Source organism: Felis catus, chromosome B1, assembly GCF_018350175.1.
Source record: "Felis catus isolate Fca126 chromosome B1, F.catus_Fca126_mat1.0, whole genome shotgun sequence".
NCBI classification, from domain to species: Eukaryota; Metazoa; Chordata; class Mammalia; order Carnivora; family Felidae; genus Felis; species Felis catus.
Genome location: NC_058371.1, coordinates 160,776,567 through 160,801,005, shown reverse-complemented (window position 1 = coordinate 160,801,005; position 24,439 = coordinate 160,776,567). Strand labels below are relative to the sequence as shown.

General features: G+C 40.4%; 2 protein-coding genes across 9 annotated transcripts in view; one reads left to right on the top strand and one right to left on the bottom strand.

Annotated features, from left to right (window-relative positions):
• TMEM165 (transmembrane protein 165) overlaps positions 1–20,052 on the top strand; it is a 35,221-nt gene extending 15,169 nt beyond the window's left edge. The window contains exons 3-7 of one of the 2 annotated variants that reach the window (XR_002741878.2): positions 5,941–6,116; positions 6,872–7,054; positions 11,140–11,245; positions 13,558–13,750; positions 19,932–20,052. Coding sequence is in view for 1 of the 2 variants with exons in the window: in XM_003985371.6 (XP_003985420.1) it covers positions 5,941–6,116; positions 6,872–7,054; positions 11,140–11,245; positions 11,923–11,999 (542 nt within the window). In the remaining variant the exon portion in view is untranslated. Of the gene's footprint in view, positions 1–5,940; positions 6,117–6,871; positions 7,055–11,139; positions 11,246–11,922; positions 12,750–13,557; positions 13,751–19,931 lie in introns of those variants that run through there. The other variant, XM_003985371.6, reaches the window with a different exon arrangement.
• Positions 16,292–24,439, bottom strand: part of CLOCK (clock circadian regulator) — a 130,048-nt gene continuing 121,900 nt past the window's right edge. For all 7 annotated transcript variants that reach the window (XM_045056358.1, XM_006931114.5, XM_019829486.3 and 4 more), the window contains one exon: positions 16,292–21,623. In XM_045056358.1, coding sequence (XP_044912293.1) covers positions 21,444–21,623 — 180 coding nt within the window. In that variant the 3' untranslated portion in view covers positions 16,292–21,443. The remainder of the gene's footprint in view (positions 21,624–24,439) is intronic.

The window sequence follows — 24,439 nt, the reverse complement described above, 5'->3', positions numbered from 1 at the left end:
ATAAATAAACATTTAAAAAAAAATTAAAAAAAAAAAGATACCAATAGTTTCCTTTGTTAAGTCTTCAAATGTTAATATTTTTTACAGATTATAGTTACTAATAGTACAGTTGATCAAAGCAAACTATATCACAAACTACATACATTCGTATTACATATATTTAGCTAATATATCACACTACCCAACACATTTTTTTAAAGTTTGGAAATGCATCTTTTAATGAAATGATAGAACTATTCTTTTTTTTTTTTAATTTTTTTTTTCAACGTTTATTTATTTTTGGGACAGAGAGAGACAAAACATGAACGGGGAGGGGCAGAGAGAGAGGGAGACACAGAATCGGAAACAGGCTCCAGGCTCTGAGCCATCAGCCCAGGGCCCGACGCGGGGCTCGAACTCACGGACCACGAGATCGTGACCTGGCTGAAGTCGGATGCTTAACCGACTGCACCACCCAGGCGCCCCAGAACTATTCTTCTTAAATTAGCTTATATGTCCTTGGATGAATATTTCTGTTGATAGAATTAAGCAGGGTGTCGCCTCAGTTCTGATCTTTATTTTTTTAAAGCTTATTTATTTTGAGAGAGAGAGAGAGAGAGAGCGAGCACAAGTGGGGAGGGGCAGACAGAGAGGGAGAGAATGTGTTCTATCAGTACAGAGCCTGAGATGGGGCTTGATCTCACGAACTCATGAGATTATGATCTGAGCTGAAATCAAGAGTCATACGCTTAACCAACTGAGCCACCCAGGCACCCCTATTTTTTTTTAATGTTTATTTACTTTTGAGGGAGAGCTCAAGAAGGGGAAGGGCAGAGAGGGAGGGAGACACAGAATCCGAAGCAGACTCCAGGCTCTGAGCTGTCAGCACAGAGCTGGACACGGGGCTCAAACCCATGAACTATGACGTCATGACCTGAGCCAAAGTTGGACGCTTAACCGACTGAGCCACCCAGGTGCCCCTACATGTTAGTCTTTTACTTAGGAGTACTTTGTTTAACTGGCTATATTTAGAAATAATTGAGAAAATTGAAATATTGTTCATTTGTGTGTACTTTTGCCAATAAAGGATTTTATTTAAAAATTGTATCACATCACATATTTTAAGTATATTTTTGCCAGAACCTTGGAGCTGCAGATATAGCTCATTCAGTTTATGGAAAATGTCTGCCATGTTACCTGATTGCTAAAGCAGTTCTAGTAGGTCCATAGTAAATCATCTAATCCTGTGACTCTCGGTCACAAAGCATTTGACTTGGTTTTTGAATTTAAATGAACATGATGGGGCGCCTGGGTGGCTCAGTCGGTTGAGCGTCCGACTTCGGCTCAGGTCATGATCTCGCAGTTTGTGAGTTCGAGCCCCACGTCGGGCTCTGTGCTGACAGCTCAGAGCCTGGAGCCTGCTTCAGATTCTGTCTCTCCCTCTCTCTATGCTCCTCCCCGGCTCACACCCTGTCTTTCTCTCAAGAATAAATAAAGAAAAAAAATTTAAAAATAAATAAATGAACAGGATATGCATCCCCATGACAACCATCTGCTTTAGAATTCTTCTAAAATGGACGATAGGTGGCTGGATTAGGCATGGCACCCAGCTATGAGAGTGCCACAAGGGTGAGGTAAGACACCGAGGGCTGTAGTATTTCTTTCTGATGATCTCTTTGCTTCGTGTAACAAGACTCTGCCTTAGGGAACATGCATTGTTTACACTGGTTGGAGAATGAAAGAGGCACAATTTCTCAGTGAAAATTGTCATTCCTATCAAGGCCCAGGTACCCTATTTCTTTTCTTTTTTTTTTTTTTTTTTTTTTTTAATGTTTGTTTATTTTTGAGAGACAGAGCGTGAGCCGGGAAGGGGCAGAGAGAGAGGGAGACACAGAATCTGAAGCAGGCTCCAGGCTCTGAGCTGTCACCATAGATGTGGGGCTTGAACTCATGAACCACGAGATCATGACCTGAGCCAAAGTCGGACGCTTAACCGACTGAGCCACCCAGGGGCCCTGCAGGTACCCTAGTTCTAATGCCATGACCATTAGTTCCAACAAACATAATGCCATTATTTCTGATGTCATGACCTTACCAGAAACTTGCATAAGACCGGGAAGCTCCAAAGCCCTGTGTCTGATTTATGCCTTGATTGAAGACACCGGTAGTTTAGACCCCCTCTCTGCTGCCCGAGGACATCTATTTTTCCGTACTGTGGGGAAATGCACCATAGAAGGCTGGGTAAAAGGCATCCTTGTAAAGGAGACAGATGGCAACCAAGAAGGGATGTGAGAAAGGGAAGCCGGCAGGACTCCTTAACCACAAGCATGTTTTTAGGCAGATGAATTTTAGGAAAGAGAACCTATGGAAGTTGAACTTCTGGAAATAGATTCTTTTGCAAAATATTCATCTGTGTCCCCTCGTGAAGTCTTTGAGAATCTCTGGGAGTATGTCAGTCCCAGTTCGGAGATTGCACATTTGCAGCTCTTGTCTCTTATACGCCAGTGGAGGGCTAAACATGGGGGGGGCCGGGGCGGGGGGTCACATTCCTGCTCAGCCCCTCACTTAGCTGGGGGCATTTACCTAGCCCCTCTGTGCCATTTGACAACAGCATGATGAGAATCCTGTGTACTTAAGAGGTTTTTTTTAATGTTTTTATTTACTTTAAGAGAGAGAAAGTGAGTGGGGGAGGGATAGAGAGGGAGAGAGTCCCAAATAGGCTCCACACTGTCAGCATGGAGCCTGATGCGGGGCTCAATCCCAAGAACGGTATCACGACCTGAGCTGAAATCAAGAGTCGGGACGCTTAACGGACTGAGCCCCCCCAGGCGCCCCCATGCTAGAGTAGAGTTTACTACTCTGCTCTTCCTCCTCGTATTCTGAGCACACACACTGCTCTTTCTCCCATTTCACTCCTTAGCCACTTGTAATCTGATTTCTGCTTCTGACATCTTTGCAAAGGCTTCAGTAACCAGCTTCCCTTATAAGAGCTCAGTTTTCATTTCAGTGAGCCCCCGCAGGCCACATTCACGGGCATTCCCCACCTCTTTATTCTCTTGGCTTCTATGACACCATGTGCTTATCGTTATATTTCTGTTTCTCTTCGAAAACACTTTGTACCAGTAAATATTCACATCCCCCACCATTGTATCCTTGGCCCATTTTTTTCCCCTTCACACTAACGTCCTTGTGCTGAGTGTTCTCAGTTTAATTACCTAAAAGTCTGTGAGTCCCATATCTCTATCTTCACTCCAGATTTTTCTTGGAACTTCAACACTGCCACGATGTAGAAGGACCAGTGCATTTGTAGCTCTGTTCTGACTGGTTGCAAAGTCCATGCTTAATGAGAAGTAACATCTCACTGTTCCCAGAGCAAAAGTGCTTGAGTGAGGGAAAGTTTCCAAAGAAATAGGAAATAGAGGGAGAGTAACCAGGAGAAGAAAAAGTTACAATGCCAGGTAGTTTTTTTGCTCTCCCATGGAGATGTCAGGCAGAAGGCAGAAAAGATGGCTCTATAAGGATCAGTAAGTATCAGGGTGTTTTCATTTTAAGACTATCTGAAGATAGAAGGAAAACTGAGTTTAGGAGATTTAAAAAAGCTCACTACATTCCATTTTTAAATTTTAAAACCTTTTATGGAAAATATTTTAAATTTACAAAGTTGCAAAAATAAAATAGTACAAAGAACACCTGTACACCTTTTATACAAATTCAGTGTTGTTAGCATTTTAACCTCAGTGCTTTAGCCTGTGTGACTTACCTGTCTATATCTAAGTAAAATTATATGTGTAGTTACGTACATAATTTATATATTTATATATATATATGACATGTACATGTTATATATGCAGATACATAAAGTAGATAAATATACACATATATCTTCATATACAGGAATAGATGGATACATGCTTTACCATCTGTATTTTAGTTTTGTCAGTTGATTTAATATCCTCTGTAGCAGTTTTTCCCCCTCCCGTAGAGGAGGAGCTAGTCTAGGTCAGGTATTACATTTGGGTCTTACTAGTTTGTTGGTCTTTTTTTTTTATTTTAAGTTTTTTTATTTTTAGAGAATGTGTGAGCTGGGATGGGGCGGGGGGGGGTGGGGCGAGAGAGAGAGAGAGGGAGAGGGAGAGAGAGAGAAAGAATCTTAAGCAGGCTCCACACACGGGGCTCCGACCTAGGGCTCTGACCCCACAACCCTGGGATTGTGACCTGAGCCAAAATCAATAGTTGTACCCTCAACCAACTGAACCATCCAGGTGCCCCTCTTTTTTAGTCTTTTAATCGGAAACACTTCGACAGCCTTTTCTTGTGTTTTACGATATTAACATTTTTTAAAGAAGAAAGCCCCTCCCCTTTTAATGGATTGCTTCTCATTTTGTGTTTCTCTGCTGTTTCCTCATAATTAGATTAAGGTAATGCATTTTTGACCAGAATGCTGCATAGGTGATATTTGTCCCTCTGAGAACGTCACATCTGGAAGAACAAGATGTCTGTCTGTCCCTCAGTGACGTCAAGATTTTTCTTGTGTACTGTCTTTTTCTCTTTCCCTGCAACTAATATGCAGTCTTTAGGGAGACACTTTAAATAAGACCGTACAGACACCCTGTTGCCCATTGTTTAGGGTTAATGATTCTTCCATGATCTCAATTTACCTTGATAATTGCAGAATGATGGCTTTCTGATTCTAGTAGCCCATCCCCGTGTCCAGCGGGCCTGGCATACTACGCTCACAGAGCTCTCCTTCCCATCCCACTCGTTTGTCTCTTTGTTGTCAGTATAAACTTGGGGATTCATTGTTTTCAGTGCGTTATAATTAATTACCTAATTATATTGCTTCAATTGCCCCCGATTTGGCTGGGGGAAGCCCCTCCAAGCCAGCTCCCATGTCCTTGCGTCATGTTCCCATCATTGGTTTTGTTCCTCCGTACTTTCTAGTACGACAAGATAGCACAAGTTCAACTTGTACCTGGTCTGCATAGGCCTGGAATTAGCCATTTTTCTGAGGAGGCTTTTAGTGGGGAGTGGTGTGAGAAGCCAAGAATGGATGTCAAGTGGCCTCATTACTGAGATGTCTTTGCTTTTTGGCCTTTTCACTGGATAGAGCTAGAAAATAATAGGTCTGTGTTGTGTGTGTACATATACATATATGCAAATGTATATTTTTATACATATAATCAGAACATAGACATACACATAAGCGTAGATGTGATGTGTTTCTAAACATGATTTTAAAATCTTGAATTTTGTGATTATAGTGACCTGGGACTGTTTTACCTGTGCAGTTAAACATTTGGCGTTCATCCAGATTTTGAAGTGTTGTGCCCATTTTATAAAAAGAGCATGTGAAGTAAAGGATAATTGCATTTATTATTTGTGTGAAAATCTCCTCTGGCCCTTCTGTAGTTTTTAAGTTTTAACTACTGAACTGATAACGCTGGTATAAATGTGTTTCATGGTTAGGATTTGGGTTCTTGATACAGTTCCAAGGTTTTTTTTGGTATAACTTATACAGTGGTCCTCTTTTCTTTAATGGTAGGAAAGAACGATACTGAATAAATTTGAGTCTGTTGTAAATGTTATTTTAGGGTATGTTATAGCAATGATTTGTTTTCTTTTATCAGATATATTGAAATAATTACAAAGGAGCAGTTTGAATCATACCTATCATTTGAGAATCTTGTCATGATTCTTCACTAAAGAAGTTTGCAATTTAAAGACTTGTGATGAAGAAATATCACTTGCGTATGAAAGTGGTATAGCTTCCAGGTTATAAGATGTCCGACTCCTTAGAGGGCATCAGAGTTAACTTTCTACCTAAAGCTGACATGACACGTGGCAAGCCCGGTTATTATGTTTTAGATGAGCTTTTCCTTGAGAACAATGTTCAGTTATGATTTCTCATAATCAGAATTATGAGACGCATGCTAATTGTCCATACTCTGCATTTTCTTCCAGTTTTGTTCGGCTATGCCACCACAGTCATCCCCAGGGTGTATACGTACTATGTTTCCACTGCATTATTTGCCATTTTTGGCATTAGAATGCTTCGAGAAGGCTTAAAGATGAGTCCAGATGAGGGTCAAGAGGAACTGGAAGAAGTTCAAGCAGAATTAAAGAAAAAGGATGAAGAAGTAAGTCATGGCGCTCCTAAACGTCTGGACCAAAAAAGCACTCCACTAAGTATTATCCAGAGGTTTTCCATGGTTATCCGTATCTGAGTGATACATGTGGGCTCCTCAAAAGAAGTTTAAAGAAAAAAAAAGAGAAGCTTGTTTTGCCCACTTTGCATTCTTAGAGCGGTCTGTGATAAGACGCTGAGTGAACGGGGATGTGGTAGAGTGTCAACCTCATGGGATGAGGTTCCTCAGGGGATTATAAGCTCTTGCAAAGCAGGAGCTGTAGCTTGTATTTTACAAGTTTCTTCCCACAGCATTTAGGGTAGTAAGTGATCAGTAAATATCGGTTGATTTTGTGGTGGAGGAACGGAAGAATTAAGAATATAGTGTGTGTTGCTGTGTGAGACCAGTGGTTCAAAAGAGAACTTTGGGGTCACATAATTTTTTTAATGTATGTTTGTTTTTAAGGGGCGGGGGCAAGGGGCAGAGAGAGAGGGAGACACAGAATCCGAAGCGGGCTCCAGGCTGTGAGCTGTCAGCACAGAGGCCAGCGTGTGGCCGGAACCCACAAACTGTGAGATCATGACCTGAGCCAAAGTCAGACGCTTAACTGACTGAGCCACCCAGGTGCCCCTGGGGTTACATAGTTTTAGTTTCTTGGAGCATATTCCATAGAATTTAAACAATTTTTAAAAGAAAGATTAAGTAATTTTGTACTCTTTTTATTTGTCTGCTGGGACTATTTTCTCTCTTTTTTCTTTTTAATTTAGTTTCAACGAACTAAACTCTTAAATGGACCAGGAGATGTCGAAACGGGTGCAAGCACGACAATACCCCAGAAGAGATGGCTGCATTTTATCTCCCCCATCTTCGTTCAGGCTCTCACACTGACATTCTTAGCCGAATGGGGTGATCGCTCCCAACTAACTACGATTGTTCTGGCAGCTAGAGAGGCGAGTAATACTTGAGAAATGACTGCTTCCGTATTATTGTTAAAACTAAGCATACCACTGTTACTTCACTCCACAGGACCCTGAACAGTCCGTGTGGGCCAAGAGACTACTTCCTATGTTAGACTATTTTCTAATCCCTAATAATCCCGATTCTCTTTAAAATGAACGGTCTCCAGCTTCTGCAGGCAGATGGTGTCCTGTGGCCCAACCTAACTGCCGTCTTTGGACTTCTGTTTACTCCTCTTCCCTCCAGGTTTGCTGGAGTGATAGATACCATGGCAGTTGTCTTGACTCGGTTTTCTGGCTTTTCTTAGAACTTCAGTGTTTCAGGGGTTACTTTACAAAATACTATTCAGTGGAAAATCCAAAACAGCCTAAGTGTCCAGCACAAGAGAAATTAGTTCATTCATTCACTAATTTCTACATAGCTCTGGGAATATTCACTCTTTGGTGAATGGAAGATTCAGGAAATCAAAATGTTCCCAGTGCTTATCTCTGGGTAGTGCAATTACAGTTGACTTGTTTCTGGATATACAATTTGCTGATCTTAGCCCCGGAATGCTAAGGTGTGGAATGGTAAGCTAGGGGAGACTTGTGGTCACCTTCTCCTGCCCTTTGCTCTAAAGATGCACAACCGGAGGCTCAGAGACACCTGGCAACTTGTCCAAAGTCATAAGCTAGTTGGTAGCAGTGGCAAGGACTAGAAGCTGTGGCTCTCAGCCTTCTAGCATCTTCTACCATATCTTGTTCATAGATATCAAATGCCACTTATGTAAAAGCTAGCTTTTGGGGGGAGGTTGTTTGCTTTTAAAATTATAATCTTTATTTCTTTTGAGAAGAATTAGTAACGTTTTACATGAGGTGTCTTATTGTTCACACAGGTCTGTTAAGATCTGAAGAGATGGTTGTGGAATGCAATACTGTGGAGACTTTTCAGTCTCTTGGTGATCTTAGCTGAGGGAATGTCTCTATCTGTTAAATTATTGTTTTTATCTGATGGTAGGATTTAGATAACAAGCATGATTTGAATTTGTCCTTAACTCCTAGGAGATGCCTACCATAAAAGAGCAAGTTCCTTAACATAGGCCACAGTTTAAAATACAGAACGAGGGATGTCTGAGTGGCTCAGTCAGTTGAGCCTCCGACTCTTGATTTCAGCTCAGGTCATGATCTCCCGGCTTTGTGGGATCAAGCCCCATGTTGGGCTCTGCACTGACAGCGTGGTGTCTGCTTGGGATTTTCTCTGTCCCTCTCTCTCTTCCTGCCCCCTCCCCCCCCGAAAATAAATAAATAAATAAAACATTTAAAAAGAAAAAAAGAAGAGAAAATATAAAACAAGTTGCAGGCCCGGACCAAGGGTTGGGACGGGGCTATTTGGTCAGAGAAGCATCAAAAATGTTGTATTGAAAGAAAAAGAGGAACTTGGTTTTTTCACTTGAGTCCTGTATTTTAAAACATCCTTTTAAAATGTCACTGTAATGGCCGTGCCCTATAGTTTTCTTCATTCTTAGCCTTTTCTAGCAGCTTTCAGATTGTCAGCATTGGGACTTGAAACAAAGTCACCTCTTTCTGTGGTGGTGGGGACAGTGGTGGTGGTCCTGCCAGTGAGAGCTGTCATGATGGCAGAAATCACTACGTTTTTCTTCATCCTGTCGTCTGTGTGGCACAGACTGTGAAAGGTCCAGATCTGCTGTCCGTGTCAGCTCCCTCGGTCTGCTGCAGTCTAGCAGCGTGGAGTGAGTCCTCAGCTGTGTGACCGCGTTCCCGCACCATTTCCTTGTCTGAAAATGGGGCATTTCCCTACTTCGTGGGATTATTCCGGGGATGAAACAAGATGATGCACGTGGAGTCCCCGATGCAGTGCCACCGGCCACCGGCACCGTGGGGATACTGCGAGCTCTTCAGGGGCAGAAGCCAGCTTGTCTGTTTCCCTTAACATTCCTAACCTTTTCTGGGTAGTTTTTTATATAAATTATGCTGAGATGCAGTTCAGTCCATTTTAGTCTGAACTCTATTTCTTTGTTTCCAACTGAATTTAGTGTCCTTAATTAGGTACTAAGCAAAAAAAAAAAAAAAATGGGGGATGAGGTTCCAGGGTCAAATGAATTTGGCAAATAACAAAGACCGAAAACTTCTGTTTTAAAGGAACTTTTAAATTTTATTCAATCCAGTGACTGTTCAAGCACCACTTTGAGATAGAGTGACAGCATCTTCACGGATGCCAGCTGAGAAGTTTGAATACACAGAATGAGCAGTGCGGCCCCGCTCTGCCACACGTGGTTCGCAGAGGTGTCTGCGTCTCTTCCCTCCACGCTCTCAGTGGCAGTCCTGTCCCTGCTGGGTTCCGGATCACAGCCCCATGTCTCCACTCCGTTACTTAAACCTTTGCCTTTCTCCCAGCCCTGCCGTGAGCATTTTAGCACGTATGAGTCTTTCTCATCTGCAGTTTCACACCTTACTGGATTCTGCTTCCCTTGCAGATGCCAGCCTCTCCGTCCCTCCCCCCCGGTCTCAAAAGGCCGGGCTCTGATGGCAAACAGGAGTTGCTCTACTTTCTTGGTTTCTAAACGCACCGGACCCTAGTTTCTGACCTCATCGGGAGGGTTGATGGGGGCTTCGAGTTCCCTGCAGCCACCCACAGGCCCCTCAGTGCTCCTCTTGGGAGGCTAATTGTCTGACTCCCTCCAGAGTCTTCTTTGGGCTCCTCTCCCTCCGTCATCCCTTCAGTGTTGCTTTTCTTACTGTTATGTCGTCCTCGGCATCTTCGTCTGCATTCTCCCTCTCAGGGCCATTCTCTTCAGTCCCGTAGCTGCTTCACCATTGAACCCAACCGACTCCTGAACTTCCCCCACTTTTAACTCCTGTCAGCACCCATAAACCCTTTCTTCACTCCTTCCCCCCCACCTTTTTAATGTTTATTTTGAGAGAGAGAGAGAGCACGAGAAGGGGATGGCCAGAGAGGGAGAGAATCCTGAGCAGGTTCCACACTGTGAGCACAGAGCCTGACGTGGGAATCAGGGCCTGAGCGGAAATCAAGAGTTGGACGCTTAAATGACTGAGTCACCCACATGCTCCGAATAACTTTTTGAGTCATGTTGGTATTATCATAATTCATCTAGAGGATTATAGGTGAGAAGTATGGGTGTCATACCTGATTTTTCTCTTCTGTAACACCTATCACTAGGGTGTATCAATTCTGCCTCCTTAATTCTTAAATCCACCTGCTTTTCTCTGCTTCCGGTCTCCCACCCCAATCCAGGCAATTGAGCGCCTTGCCTTCAATCTTGTTCCCTTCCAGCTCATTCTCTGCACTAGACTTTTAAAGCATATACCTCCTGTTCTGTCACTCGCCAGCTAAAAACCAGTGTGTCTTAAAGTCTAAACTGTAAGCCTATCGATAGGGTCCTTCATGAGCTGGCCTCCACCTAGGTTGATGGGATACCTCTCTTGTGACTCATTGGTTCTCTCTGGAAATGTGTGTTAACCTTTTCTGCAGTTGTCTCTTATTGCTGGCCTTTTGCCTTCTAGGATGTTCTCTCCTCCACAAGTCAAATTTTCCTGCTAGTCCTTCAGAGGTATTCTTTCTGGAAAATTTTCACTGGTCTTCCCAGTCTGAGGGACTCCAGTTTGCTCTGGCAGCAAGGATTTAGGGGATGAATACCGTGTTCCTGGCTCTGAGTTGAAGCACCGAAGACACAGTGGAGAGAAAGGGAGGCCGGGTCTGTAAAGGCTTGCCTTGTTTCCTCCTAATAGCAGACACTACCTGAGGGAAGAGAGGTCTGGGGTGAGTCCCCTCAGCACTTGTCACTTAAGAGCTAAATATGGCCTGAATGGTGACAACTGCTGCCTGCTTGAATTAGCATTATTTTGATCTTAGAAATTTGTCTGCTGTTAGCTCAGTTCCTGGATATGATTGCAAATATTCCCTCAAGCAGCTATTACAAAATTCTCATACCTCACACACCTGAGTTTTTAGACGTGTTTAGGCTTTGTTATTCATCTCCATTTTCAGTGGCTAATAGTTATCTTTCTCAGGTAACAGTTTCAACTGCTTTTAAATTAATGTTAGTCACGCTTGCTTCCAGGACCCGTATGGCGTAGCAGTGGGTGGGACAGTGGGCCACTGCTTATGCACCGGACTAGCAGTCATCGGAGGAAGAATGATAGCCCAAAAAATCTCTGTCAGAACTGGTAAGTCTTTTGTGCTTTAAATTACGAAGAAAATATCACATAACTCTTAGAATTGCTAAGAGATTAGAAAAAGAGCTGGTTCTTAGTTTTAACGTTCTGGAGTACATTTGGTTACTGCTGTTGCGAACGTGGACTGTTTTTCACATGTGTAGATGCTAGTAAAATACAAGTTCATCTGAAAGCCTTACTGGATTTTTGGTAGCTGTTTGTCAATGTAAGTAAAACAATCATCATGTTGGAAATAAAACTTTCTGGCCTTAAAGGTGTGTCTTAGAAGATTGGGATTCGTAGGTGGAGACCATGTTTATGGATTCCACCTAGGAGAATTTCCTGTGTAGCTGCTAGGGCCTAAAAATGGAATACAGAAGTCTCTTCGCTTGTCAGAGATTGTGGAACATTCATTTTAATAACTGGGTTTTAAGATGAGTTACAGTCGTATTGCTGCTTACCAGCACTGTCTCAATTTCAACACTGTCATCTCTCGAGACAACACTGGGGAAGCAATGCATTCTTATTGTACAGTCAGGCATATTACGTATGCTTTGCTTCACTTAATGGGGCCTGAACGTTTCTAATTTCTTTTCAGGGTTTACCAGATTGGAAGAGTAGTGGGCAACACCTTAGCTCCCTCCTAGAGGAATTTTGCCTTATTTCACTTTGTTTCTCTTCTCTTACAGTGACGATCATAGGAGGCATCGTATTTTTGGCGTTTGCATTTTCTGCACTGTTTATAAGTCCCGATTCTGGTTTTTAACAAGCCGTTTTTTAATTTGTATTTAGTTTAAGATAGGTAACTCTTGTCTTTATGTACATAGTGTGCATTATAACTAAAAGTGACGGAGAAGACATATTTTGTAGCGTTGATTTGCCAGTTTGACCCATTTAAAGAAAGTATAATGTCCAAAAGAAATAATCATTGCTTCTGTTTGCAACATGGATTTTTAAAAGAAACCAGGTATCTAAGTGTGGATTTTTCTTTTCTCCAGCACAATTATGTTGACATGGTCACCTTTCTTTTAGTTATTTGTGGGAGAGGGCATACATAGAACCATTGTGCGATGGGGTCTACCCTTGATTTTCTTTTAGTACTGACCCCTTTATGAGGAATATACATTTTATCCTGGATCACTGAGCTGTTTTTAAGATGATAACTGCCTTAACATTTTTCTTGAGGGAGGAATGAATTGATTTTTATCTTTTAAAATATTTCCTTAAGCCAGTAAGCAGTTTAATCACAAGTCTTTTAAAAATCAGTCTTTTGTTTTTTTTTTAAAGAGGAACATATTACTGTTATAACATGGCAAGAATTGTTTGCCAGGTTCATTCCCCCCCCCCCACCCCACCCTTTTTTTTAATTGGGTAGGAAACCCAATATAAAAACAGTCAATATTTGACAACGTGGAGTTACTAAATTAAAAGAGAATACTGAGTGTATTCGTATTTTTTCTATATTGAATAAACAATGTAACATAGATACGATGTAAATAAAAGTGGTATGACCAGAGCTTGTTTTCCCTTGTGTGTTATGTAGACTTGTAACTTTGTAGTATTAATATTTACAGACCAGTTTCTAAAGTCGGTATTAAAAAATAGGAGCTAACCGTCTTCTAAAGCACTGTCTCCCCATAACCCTCACACAGCTCTGTGAGGTAGAAGGTACTAACGTAAGGATGAAAAGTTCTAGGCAGAACAGTGCATCAAACCACACTGTTGAATTCTAGAGCCTATAATCCTCGATTACATAAGGCTACCTCATCTTATCATAGTAACTTTGGTAATCACTGTCATTTAAAGTGTATTCTAACTTGACTGTTAATGATTCTATCCAAACAACATAACTGCCTTCTCCCAGCCTGCTATGTTCTATTACCATGTGCACTAACTAGCACTGTTATTTAATAGCTTCTTTCAATCTGAAGGGCATGTCTTCCGCAGAAAACTCCCACGTGTTCCTTGTGTGAAGTAGAACGGTGGACCCAGAGCAGATCGGGTTTACTGAGCTATTACGAAAGTCCACAATGTGTAATTTGTCATTTCAAGAGACTGTGGAAAAATCCAGTTAAGTCAGTGCAGCAACCATTCTGTAGTGACACTGTGGGAAAGACCGCTAACCACTATCGTGAAGAGATCTTAGTGACTGTTTTAACGGAAGTGTAATTACAGGGTAGAAAAACACAGTGTCCACCTGGGAAGATAAAACACTTCAAAGAAATCTCAGCTTGACATCCCTAGACCACACCATCACTCCCCTAATACTGCTTTAGATTATTACAAACAGAGCAAGCAAGTAATTGCATTCTTTCTTTTCCAAGACCAGAAAGGAGAATTCCCTGTTAGAAAGTAGCTGGTGCCATCACAACCGCAACTGGCAGCGCAGGCAGCCTGGCCCAAGAACTAGCTTAATGCGGGGGTAACAGACAGCATAGCTTTCTGAGGCTCTACCACCTTGTACCAGGACGGTACTACTACTACAAGAATTTGGCAGTTCCGACACGAAGCTACAAGGTAAAAATCGCTAATGCAGTTAGACTCCATTGCTGAGTAAAAAGAAAAGAAAATGTCATTGGTGTTGATTTTAAAATATTTAATAGTCTTCCTTTAAAATCCAAAATAATGTGATTCTTACAAGTTATGTGCCACATAAAGCGGGTGTTATTTTTTGAGAAATGCAGGTGATACTGAAAAACATAGCACTGAGGTATTTTTTATTTTTAAAATTGAGTAAGGAAACAAAGTCTGGATCTAATTAGTTTTACATTTACAAAAAAAAAAAAAAAACGAAAACAAAACAAAAAAAACCAACCGATGCTACTGCTTGGCTCTTTTGTTATGATTTTAGGTTCGGAATACATTACAAAAGTCTACGGGAAAGAGCAATATAATAATAGTACATGTAGTTTTAGAAAACTATGCACATCATAACCTGGAGAAATGATCATACACCAAGAGGCCTGAGTGGAGGTAGGCTAATAAAACACGTTACCTCTTCTCAAAGGACAGCGCTGAAAAACAATTGCAACCAATTGTAACACCAAATTAAAATGGCAATATTAAGTTGGTAACAAAATGATCCACGTTTTATGTAATATTGTACTTCCAAACACAGCTCATGAAAATCAGCAGAGAACCTAAGATAGCACCATTGAAACCATTCATTATCCCTTCGTGCTTCGGTACAATTTAGGATTGGGGCAGAATACAATACCTACAAGATGTCCATCTCGTTTTTGTAAATCAGTTTGGATTTCAATTCAATGTTTGCTTTAGGAAAAGTACATATTCTTAAGATCAGTTAGCCATGTACATATAGCTCTACCTTTTTGGAAGTTAAGACAATGGGCTACATCTAATTTTTATCTAAAACCAAGAACCAAGCAGTAAGGACAGCAATGTCAAGAGTAGCACAACCAAGAACCACACAGAACATTAGAAAGAATTTGGTGTATGTTTTCACAGCTACTAACTGATGTTAACAATTAAAAATTTACAAAGATAAAACTTTTTTGCACTAACTGGTTTCAACACAGCACTGAATGTGACTCATCTTTGGGCTTCCATCTCTACATAGAGTAAATGTGCAAGTGCCATACTGAGGCCCTTCCCCAACTTACGCCATAGTAAAACAGATTCCAAAATAATTCTAGAATGGTCTAAAGTTACAGCTGTTCTAGCTGACATGGGGGGAAAAAAAAAGACATTTCCTGGCCAACTTTGTTTTGCTTGATGATTGTCTAGGTACATCATACATCAATCTAAGGATAATAGAGCTTTCTCTACTAACTCTTTAGTACTGGCACAACCATTGCCAGCAGTGAATTTGCACCAGTACAGAATAACTCAAAACACACATAAAACATTTGAATGTCATTTTTTAAGCGATGTCACAGTTTGTTTCCTCAGAAATAAAAGCATACATTTGAAACACATTTTCATTTTAAGCCTCAGAGTTAAACATGTTCTACATCATTAAATCCAACTTGTGGCTGACATGCTTTGGTTATCATTCTCTGAGGGGTCCCGAAAGCTAGATGGTACACGCCGCTGGAGGCCTGTGGGACTCAAGAGCTCCTCGGAGAGCCCTAGAATGGAGAATTCTGTTCCGATGTATACTAGCTAAGAAGTATCCTCCAACTTGTAGGTTTCAAATGTCCCAACACTACTTGAGTGGCTAGTACTGTGTACGAAGGCCTTGTTTTTGTAGAGCCAAGCAACAGTACCCTAAAGACAGCAAACAGTTTTTGTAGGAGAGTACAGTGCACATACGTTGTTCCACCTGTATTTAAGGACTTGAAATGGGTTTTACTATGGATATGATAGTGACAGCCATTCGAAGATGCCGATCTTCTTACTAACATTTCCCCAAATGGGCAGAACAGAGGCAATGTGTGCCACTGGTTCTGTCCTACTGGCCTTTGGCTGCATTGGGGAAGTAATCCTATAAAAAGTACCCATAAAATAGAAAAGGCAGCAAGTGAAACTAGAAAAAAGGTTGGAGCTATACAAAGCAGATTTGGAAGGAGTTACCTTTATTTTTTCTTAATTGAGTTGAGAACAGGAGGGAAGTGCCAGGGCATCCGGCTTTGGGCCCTCCACTGCCGTCCTGAAGTAAAACAGATTTGGATTGGCCCAGGGACAGTCCTGGTGAGGGCTGGAGACTGCGCCCCCAGATAGAGGAGCCAGTTCTTTTAAGTAGAAGATTACGAAGCAGAACAAAACAAACCACAAATTAAATACATGACACTGTGAAATCACTCTGATGAGAAAACAACACATATTTAAAAATATAAATAAATACATTTAGCCATTTTCATTCAACAAACCCAGAGAACTGCTTTCAAAGCAATTGCCTCTTTAAAATCACGTTCTAAATTCTTCCATAAATACTCACTATTTTGATTGTCACTGAATGCAGCACCTCAGTGTTTGCTGGTGGTGGTGATGGGATTCCACTTCAACAGTCTCTTCATAAACTATATCCTACTTCACTAAACATTTCCCTAGGAAGACCCAGGCAGCTTACAAAAATATTGTTAAATATCCAAAGCAGAACCTGCAAAGTATTATTTTATTTAAGAAAAACAAGGAATGTAGTGTTAAATTATGACAAGGGGGAAAATATGCAAAACAGTCACATGGAAACAAAGTTTTAATTTTTAAATGTCCACATTTGCTGAATTTCTTGTGAGCTGTTCAATACTGTTTTAAATATCCTGAATTAATAATAACTATACCAACAAAATTCATCCCCTGTGTTTCCACAGGAGACATATTTAAAATAAGACCAAATTATACTTTTCTTCAACTGAAGTTGTCTTTTTCTCAGTCCTTTTTGTGCAAAAGAGATTATAAGAGCAATTCAAATGGAAACGCTGAAATGACATGCCAACATTTCAGAGCACATTTAAAACACCCAGAAGAATTCTTGAAATTATCATATTCTAAAATATTACTACCAGTCACTTTTAGGTTAGTTCTATACATCTATTCACACTGATGCAACTGTCCTAGGCCTCTGAAAATAAACAGGCTCATTGGTCTCTTTTGGTGTCCACACGATAGGCAAGACAGGTTTACAATAGTGTCGAAACGGAACTAGCCATCTACAATCTCCTGACTCCGCCACATTCAGAACCAAAGTCAAAGTTCATTTGGCTACCTTGAAATCACTCCCAGAAACCTGCTACGGTTCACTGGATCTAAACATTTCTCAGAAATGTATCATTTTAAAATTTCACCTAAGTGATGATTTGGGGATCCTTTAGAAATGGTAATGCTTAAGATAATAAACTTTATCAAAATGAATAGTTGCAATAAAGTGCTTGTTACATTTCAAAATGATGCTTTCAGACTGTGGTTATGTTGTTTTCGAAGTGTGTGCTATTCCTACAGAAAGGATCCCCAGGCATGAGAGTTGGGTGGTCTCACCTGTCTCAGAAAGCAGCAGCGCTATCTTTTGGTAGGCTGACAATAGGCACGTTACCCATGCGGATGAGGCTATACTAGTGCTATGGCAAAAGGGGGAGTAAATTAGAAAAGTGGAGGCATGTGGAGGGTTCCTACCATATTCATAGTTATATACAAATATATTAAATATGCTATAAAAATAGTCGACTCTTTTCCTTTGCATTTATTTCAGAAGCTCCTTTTAGAGGAATGCTCACCCAACCCAAACAAACTTAAAAGGGTCTCTCTCTCCAATCGCTAATTAAAATGGCAAGTGCCTTTGTGCTGTTCCTTTTCCACCATTTGAAAATTCCAATCTGCTCACTCCTGGCTAGACTCACTCAGCAATAGTAATATCCAGTGTTTATACCTTCCAACACTGACTCCCAAGGGACTAGGAATAGGATCACAGATATTGGAAAGGTTATAGACTTGAATGAGTTTTCCACAAATGTCCATCATCAACAAACTCAATCACCAAAGAAATAGAGAAAAAGAAAAAAAGGAGAAACGAGCAATACCAAAGTAAAATGCTATTTGCATTCCACTTTAAAAAAAGGAAAAGGTTTACCTCACTGTAGTGGAAACATTAGAAATCAAGTTGAATAATATCCAGTTGAAAATAATTTTCACCACTGTGGAGCCGGAGAAAGAGTACTATTTCGAGGGGCCCCTTTCTAAGGCCTCTTGAACAAAGGTTCATCTCCCTTCACTGCAATGCCCTGCATGGAGCTGCACTGCTTCAGTGCCCTTAACTAACTGCAAGCAGACCGCTTTAAGGCAATGACCAAAGACTCTTAGCACTTCTGAAGAACGCAAATAACATTTTCACTCTTCTGCACTAAGTATTCTGTAACCACCTATTCAAAGTCACTGGCATCTTTTATTACTAGTACATTCCTAAACCAGATGTAAGTAACAAAGCAGAGCATGGGACTCGAATTACCCCCTCAGCTTAGGACAGAGTTTGGAGACTGAACAGTAGTATTTACCTATTGCCATCCCCATTCCTCATATTTGCTTTTCCTCCAATATATTCCGGCTCAAAAATCAGAGTACTTTTGAGCATCTGGGTTCTGGTCTGACACCACTCTTAGCAGCAACGTGACTGACCCCCGCAGCCTCGCCTGAAGGGTTTAACAGCACTGGCACCGGGGGCCACCACAGTGCAGAGCAGGGCGACTGCAGAGCAGCTCACGTTTTTCCAGATCTTCAATAGTTTGTCACTTAAAAAGTGCCACCCAGAATAAAATGTTTTGTAAGAAAAAATGAATCGCTGTGAGAGTACAGCGGAGGGAAGATGGTGACTTTTAAGTAGCTGAAAGGTGTCTGTATTTGGTATTTTTTCATTACGTAGATTTGGGATTTTAATGAACAACTTTGGCTACAGGAACGAAGATCAGGCAACTGCCCAGTCTTCATCAGAATGCTCAAGTCTCAATTATGGGGGAGGGGCAGGGGCAGCTCTGCAACCCAAGTTCAAGAAAAACCGCGGGCGGGGGGGAGGGGGGGTGAGGGGGGCGGAACGGGACACAGAGGAGCTGAGGCAGTTGGCGCTTACTAGCTCTTCGACAACACTATATATTGACAGCCAAGGGAACGCAGCTAGCTGTCCCTTTAAATTCAATCAATTCTAAGCAGGGCAAAAATGGGCTGTGAGGAACAACAGGAATTACAAAACATCATTTTGTCTAATTTTCCCTCCCAAATATCTATGAGGATGGAAAATACTTGAAGGGACTGGTAGAGGAGAATGTGAACAGTCTACAGATTTACCTTGTGGCTTGTCTTCTGCTTTGCCTTTGAAGACCTAAGTACACAGTACTCACCGTTCACCATCTTTCCCTTTAAGTACGGTATTTAGAGGATAAATCTTAATAAATATTATAGTTCTTCATATCTTTTGTTATCCATACCACTAAATATTGCCAATAAATAAATGAGGCACAACTCAGATATATGGAATGGCATGGTAAGGTTGAGAAAGGCAATCTGAAAGGGGAGAAAACTAATACTGTTGCCATATTCTACATCAATTTCACCTATGTGTACCTACGCTCAAGTTACATACATATTCTGACAGCTATTCTTGACATTCATGAGGAAGTCAGAAATCTCTTCATCCAGATCATTTAGCTAGAAGAGGAGCTTCTTGATATGTTCATTATTGATTGGTATCCAGTGACACTTCTTTTGTAGAAGGCTAGGTACCAACTTTCTTTGGTTATTTTCTTCTTCAATATGAACTCTCTAATAGATGTGTGGCCAGGTAGAGTTGTCTGTAGAAAGACAAAGTCTATCCTTTTGGGATGATAGCAAAGTGAAGGACAGAAAAGTCATAAGAACGGTCTTAGAAATTCCTCTGACTCCTTTGTCGAGCAATTCTATAGTACAATATTTTCATTGCTCAAAACCTTTTTCAGTTCTGTTACACATTTCCTTTTAAGGTCAATTTCGAGTTAACTACAGCTTGCTATCCTCCCTTCAGTAATAATTTTTGATATTTTAATAAGGTATTTCCATTAATTTTCCTTTGCTCTGTGGTTGTCAATTTAATTATTAGTACCATAAAAGCTCTAAGATGATCTTTTTATGTATGTAATTTCTGTTGGAATTTATTACCTTTAGAATCTAATATTGCCAAATGAAATCTTAGTTCACGTTTAGAAAGCATGTGAGTTACAATATTCTAGTGTTATAGTAAAGGCAAAGCCAATTCTTACCCCTTCTTTTTTCTTTGTAGGAATATCAAGATCATATATAGAAAACATTGACAGGTAATTCTTAACTGTTCAGCTTTAAAGGAAGATGCTGATTTAGGAAACAGTTTTGTGATCACATCAATGACTCTGATAGTGTCAGGATGTCACCTTGTTATTTATTTCTAAGTTACTTGTACCTCCAGTCCAAGAGACTCAAAGCAGTCTTCGTGGAAACTTAGGAGAATCATAATGGCACTGACACCCACATGCTGTTAAAAATGTACTAAGGTTTCAAAACTGCTACTGAAACCAGACAATGAATTCAAGATGGTGAGTTATCACCTGAATCAAAATCAAGGCACTATGGGTTTTTTTTTTCCCCTCAAATAACCCTGAATCATTTCTGACTAAAAGAAGCATTGAAATTGTGAAGGATAATAAAAAGATTCCAACAAATCCTAAAAGTTAAAATTCCCACCAGTGAGAATGTTAAAAAGTGCCTAAAATCTTTTGTGTGCAAATTTTACTCCTATAACTGAAACATTCTTGAAATTACTTTCAGGCTTATTGAAAACCGTTTACACAACTATTTCCAACTATGAACTATATATCAAAATATGTGACCAAAACTTCCAACCATCTAAAATAAAGCAGTGCAAATCCTATTTTCAAACATAAATGAAAAATAATGAAATAAAGGATATTTCTGAGTAACTTGAAAATCCTGTTGTCTCAATAATTTAACCTGGAAAAAAATATCCATTCCCAGCAGCACATCATACCTCACTGAACAAACTGTGACATCACAGCCAAAGTATGAACAAAAAGCCTTGTGCCCCGGAAAAGTGAGAACACTACCGTGTTGTAAACAAGAGGGGAAACAGAGGATGTACTAGTTTGCACATGGCGTCAGAATCTAAGGAAATATACTCATACCTAAGAGGAGATAATGCTTTCATGCAGCTTACAAAATGTTTTGCTTTCTCTCCTTTTATCCAGACATATACATAATATTTTTACAGTATCTGTACATAGAGCATTTGAACCACACGACATTCTGAAATTACTATTCAATCATTATCTGAAAAGGGAGAGGGGATGGGGAAGGGGTCTACTGGGTCTACCGGACTGTCTTCATGGCATCGTTGTACGCAAACCCCTGACATGACAGTGGCGTGTCCTCTGTAACACTTGAAAACAGGCACAGAACCACTAAAAGTTACTAACATTGTTAGTGCCTTTCTGATTGACCGGAGGTCATGTTTCATAGCTGAGCTTAACATTTGGCAATCTATCTTTCCATTTGAAAAATAGCTGGGCGAGTAAAACACTGTCAGAATTGGCTATGGCCCCATGATCATCTCCTGCTGGCTGGTATTTAATGTACATCTGTAGCACTAGGCAGCACTTTCCCTGCTAACTAAGTCCAGAAACTAGAACACTCAATACTGCATCTTGTGAAACTGCTGGACCTTCTCCTCCTAGTTTCAGATCATCTGAGCAACTCTTAGGGACAACCCCTTCCTCCTGAGATCAGAGAGGAGGGATGTGTGCTACTGTGGTTGAACCTTGGAAGGATCGGTCAAACTGTCAGTCCTGTGCCGATTCAGTTGCTGCTGTTGCTGAGACTGGTGCTGCTGGTGATGTGACTGAGGGAAAGTGCTCTGTTGTAGTGGAAATGCAGCAGAGAGGATAAGCTGAGTCGAAGGATTCCCGTGGAGCAACCTTGAAGTCTAGAAAACAAATGAATTATGCAACATTGCTTTACCCTCGTTATGCTGTCTACATCAAGATTTACTCAAGTTTTCTGCTCTACATAGGGACAGAATCCTTAAATTCCACATAATCTACATCATTTGTACTTTCTCATTTAAAAATAGTATTTTGGAAAATGCTTATGAGGCTTTCCCTTCTTTTGAAAGTACAGAATTTCTTTAAGGAATCTGAGCTAGATATTTTATGGTAGAGAAAGCAATCTATGTCATGAGACCAACCACACATATTTTTTCCTTTTATAAATCCTAAAGATGACAATTTTAGACAGTAAAATGTAAGCATAGGCAGGAACATACGAAACACATATACTCTGGGGTCAAAGAGACAGTGCCTCTGCAGTCTGTTCAGTTGGTTATGGCGGCACGTCAGTAGCCCAGAGCATGGGCCACTGGGTTCAAACTCTGGCTAACCCACTTGCTAGACTGTGTGACTTGTTCAAACTATTTACTTCTCTGGGACTCGGTTTCTTCATTTACAAAATTAAGATAATCGCAGTGCCTCCATACTGGGTTTTTATTAAGATTAAATATTAACATTAGTGTTATTTAAAAGTACCAGAAAAACGAAGGCAAAATTAGACACTTAAGTCTTATATGTAGCAGTGTGGTGTAAAAACAAACCAACCAATCACACGAGGGCACAGGATCTGAAACCAGAAGCCTTCAATTTGAGTTGTGCTCTGCCATTTATTAGCTGTGTAACCCTGGGCAAGTCTCAACTCCGTGAGCCTCTTTCTTTCACCTGATTTCTATTTCTGGTTATACAAAGGAAATTAGCCCAAAGAAAGTGAAGTTTTAAATGAATTTTCTCAGTCTTACTTACTGACAACACACCTTGATGCAGCGCTCCTAATCTAAACATATGATGGGAGATTTTTGCAAAGGTATATAAAGGACACCTGTGCACAGACGTGTGTGCACACACACACACACACACACACACACACACACACACACACAAGGACAGGTCCTTGAACCCTACTCTTTGCCAAGGACCTAGAAAAACCTCTTTTTCTGTTATTTAGAAAAAGTTTTTGTAACATAAAGAGCTCAGGATATTTGTGAGTCTTACAGGATTACAACAGAGGCGTATTTGGAACCAGGTGTTATATAATCAGAAAAGCCAAATTGTGTATTTACTATCTACATAGAAGTGCATTTCTAAAGGGTATTGTCTACCTTATTTCTTTAGGGGTCCCATGTCTTTGGGATACTTTTTTCAGAAGGGAGGGATAAGAGAATGCTTTTTATTTATTTTTTTTGGGGGGGGGGCAGGTTAATTTGTTTTAATTCCAGTATAGTTAACATAGAGTGTAATACTAGGTTAGCGATAGTGATTCAACACTTCCATACAACACCTGGTATTCATCACAAGTGCACACTCCTTAACCCCCATCACCTATTTCCTCCCCCCAACCACCTCCTCTCTGGTAACCATCAGTTGGTTCTCTATAGTTAAGAGTCTATTTCTTGGTTTGCCTCTTTCTTTATTCATTTGCTCATTTGTTTCTTAAATTCCACATACAACTGAAATCATATGGTATTTGCGTTTCTCAGTCTGACTTGTTTCACTTAGCATTATACTCTCTAGCTACATCTATGGTATTGCAAATCACAAGATTTCATTTTTTTCATGGCTGAATAATATTCAAGTGTGTACACACACACACACACACACACACACACACACACCTTCTTTATTCATTCATCTCTTGGTGGACAGTTGTGTTGCTTCCATAATTTGGATATTGTAGATAATGCAGTAAACACAGGGGTGCACATATCCTTTCAAATTAGTATTTTTGTCTTAAGTGTTTTTACTTTATTTTTTTAATGTATTTATTTAAATTCTAATTAGTTAACATACAGTGTAGTATTGGTTTCAGTAGAACCCAGTGATTCATAACTTACGTATAACACCCAGTGCTCATCCCAACAAGTGCCCTCCTTAATGCTCATCCCCAACCTACCTCCTCTCCAGCAACCCTCAGTTTGTCTTCTGTACTTTAAGAGTCTCTTATAGTTTGCCTCTCTGTTTTTATCCTATTTTTCCTTCCCTTCCCATATGTTCATCTGGTGGGTTTCTTAAATTCCACAGATGAGTGAAATCATATTTGTCTTTCTCTGACTTATTTCACTTAGCATAATACACTCTAGTTCTACCCATGTTGTTGCAAATGGCAAGACTTCATTCTTTTTCATCGCTGAGCAATATTCCATCGTATATAAGTTATATATATACCACATCTTCTTTATCCATTTGTCAGTCGATGGACATTTGGGCTTTTTTCATAATTTGGCTATTGTTGATAGTGCTGCTATAAACATTGGGGTGCACATGCCCCTTCGAATCAGCATTTCTGTATCCGTTGAAAAAATGCCTGGTAGTACAACTGCTGGGTCATAGGGAAGTTCTATTTTTAGTTTTTTGAGGAACCCCCATACTGTTTTCCAGAGTGGTTGCACCAGTTTGCATTCCCACCAGCAGTAAAAAAGGAACCCCTTTCTCCGCATTCCTGCAAACATCTGTTGTTTCCTGACTTGTTAATTTTAGCCATTCTGACAGGTGTGAGATGGTATCTCATTATGGTTTTTGATTTGTATTTCTCTGATGATGAGTGATGTTGAGCAGATTTTCATGTGTCTGTTAGTGACATGGATATCTTGAAGAAGTGTCTATTCATGTCTTCTGCTAATTTCTTCACTGGCTTATTTTTTTTGGGGGGGGGGTGTTGAGTTTGAGAAGTTCTTTATAGATTCTGGATACTAACCCT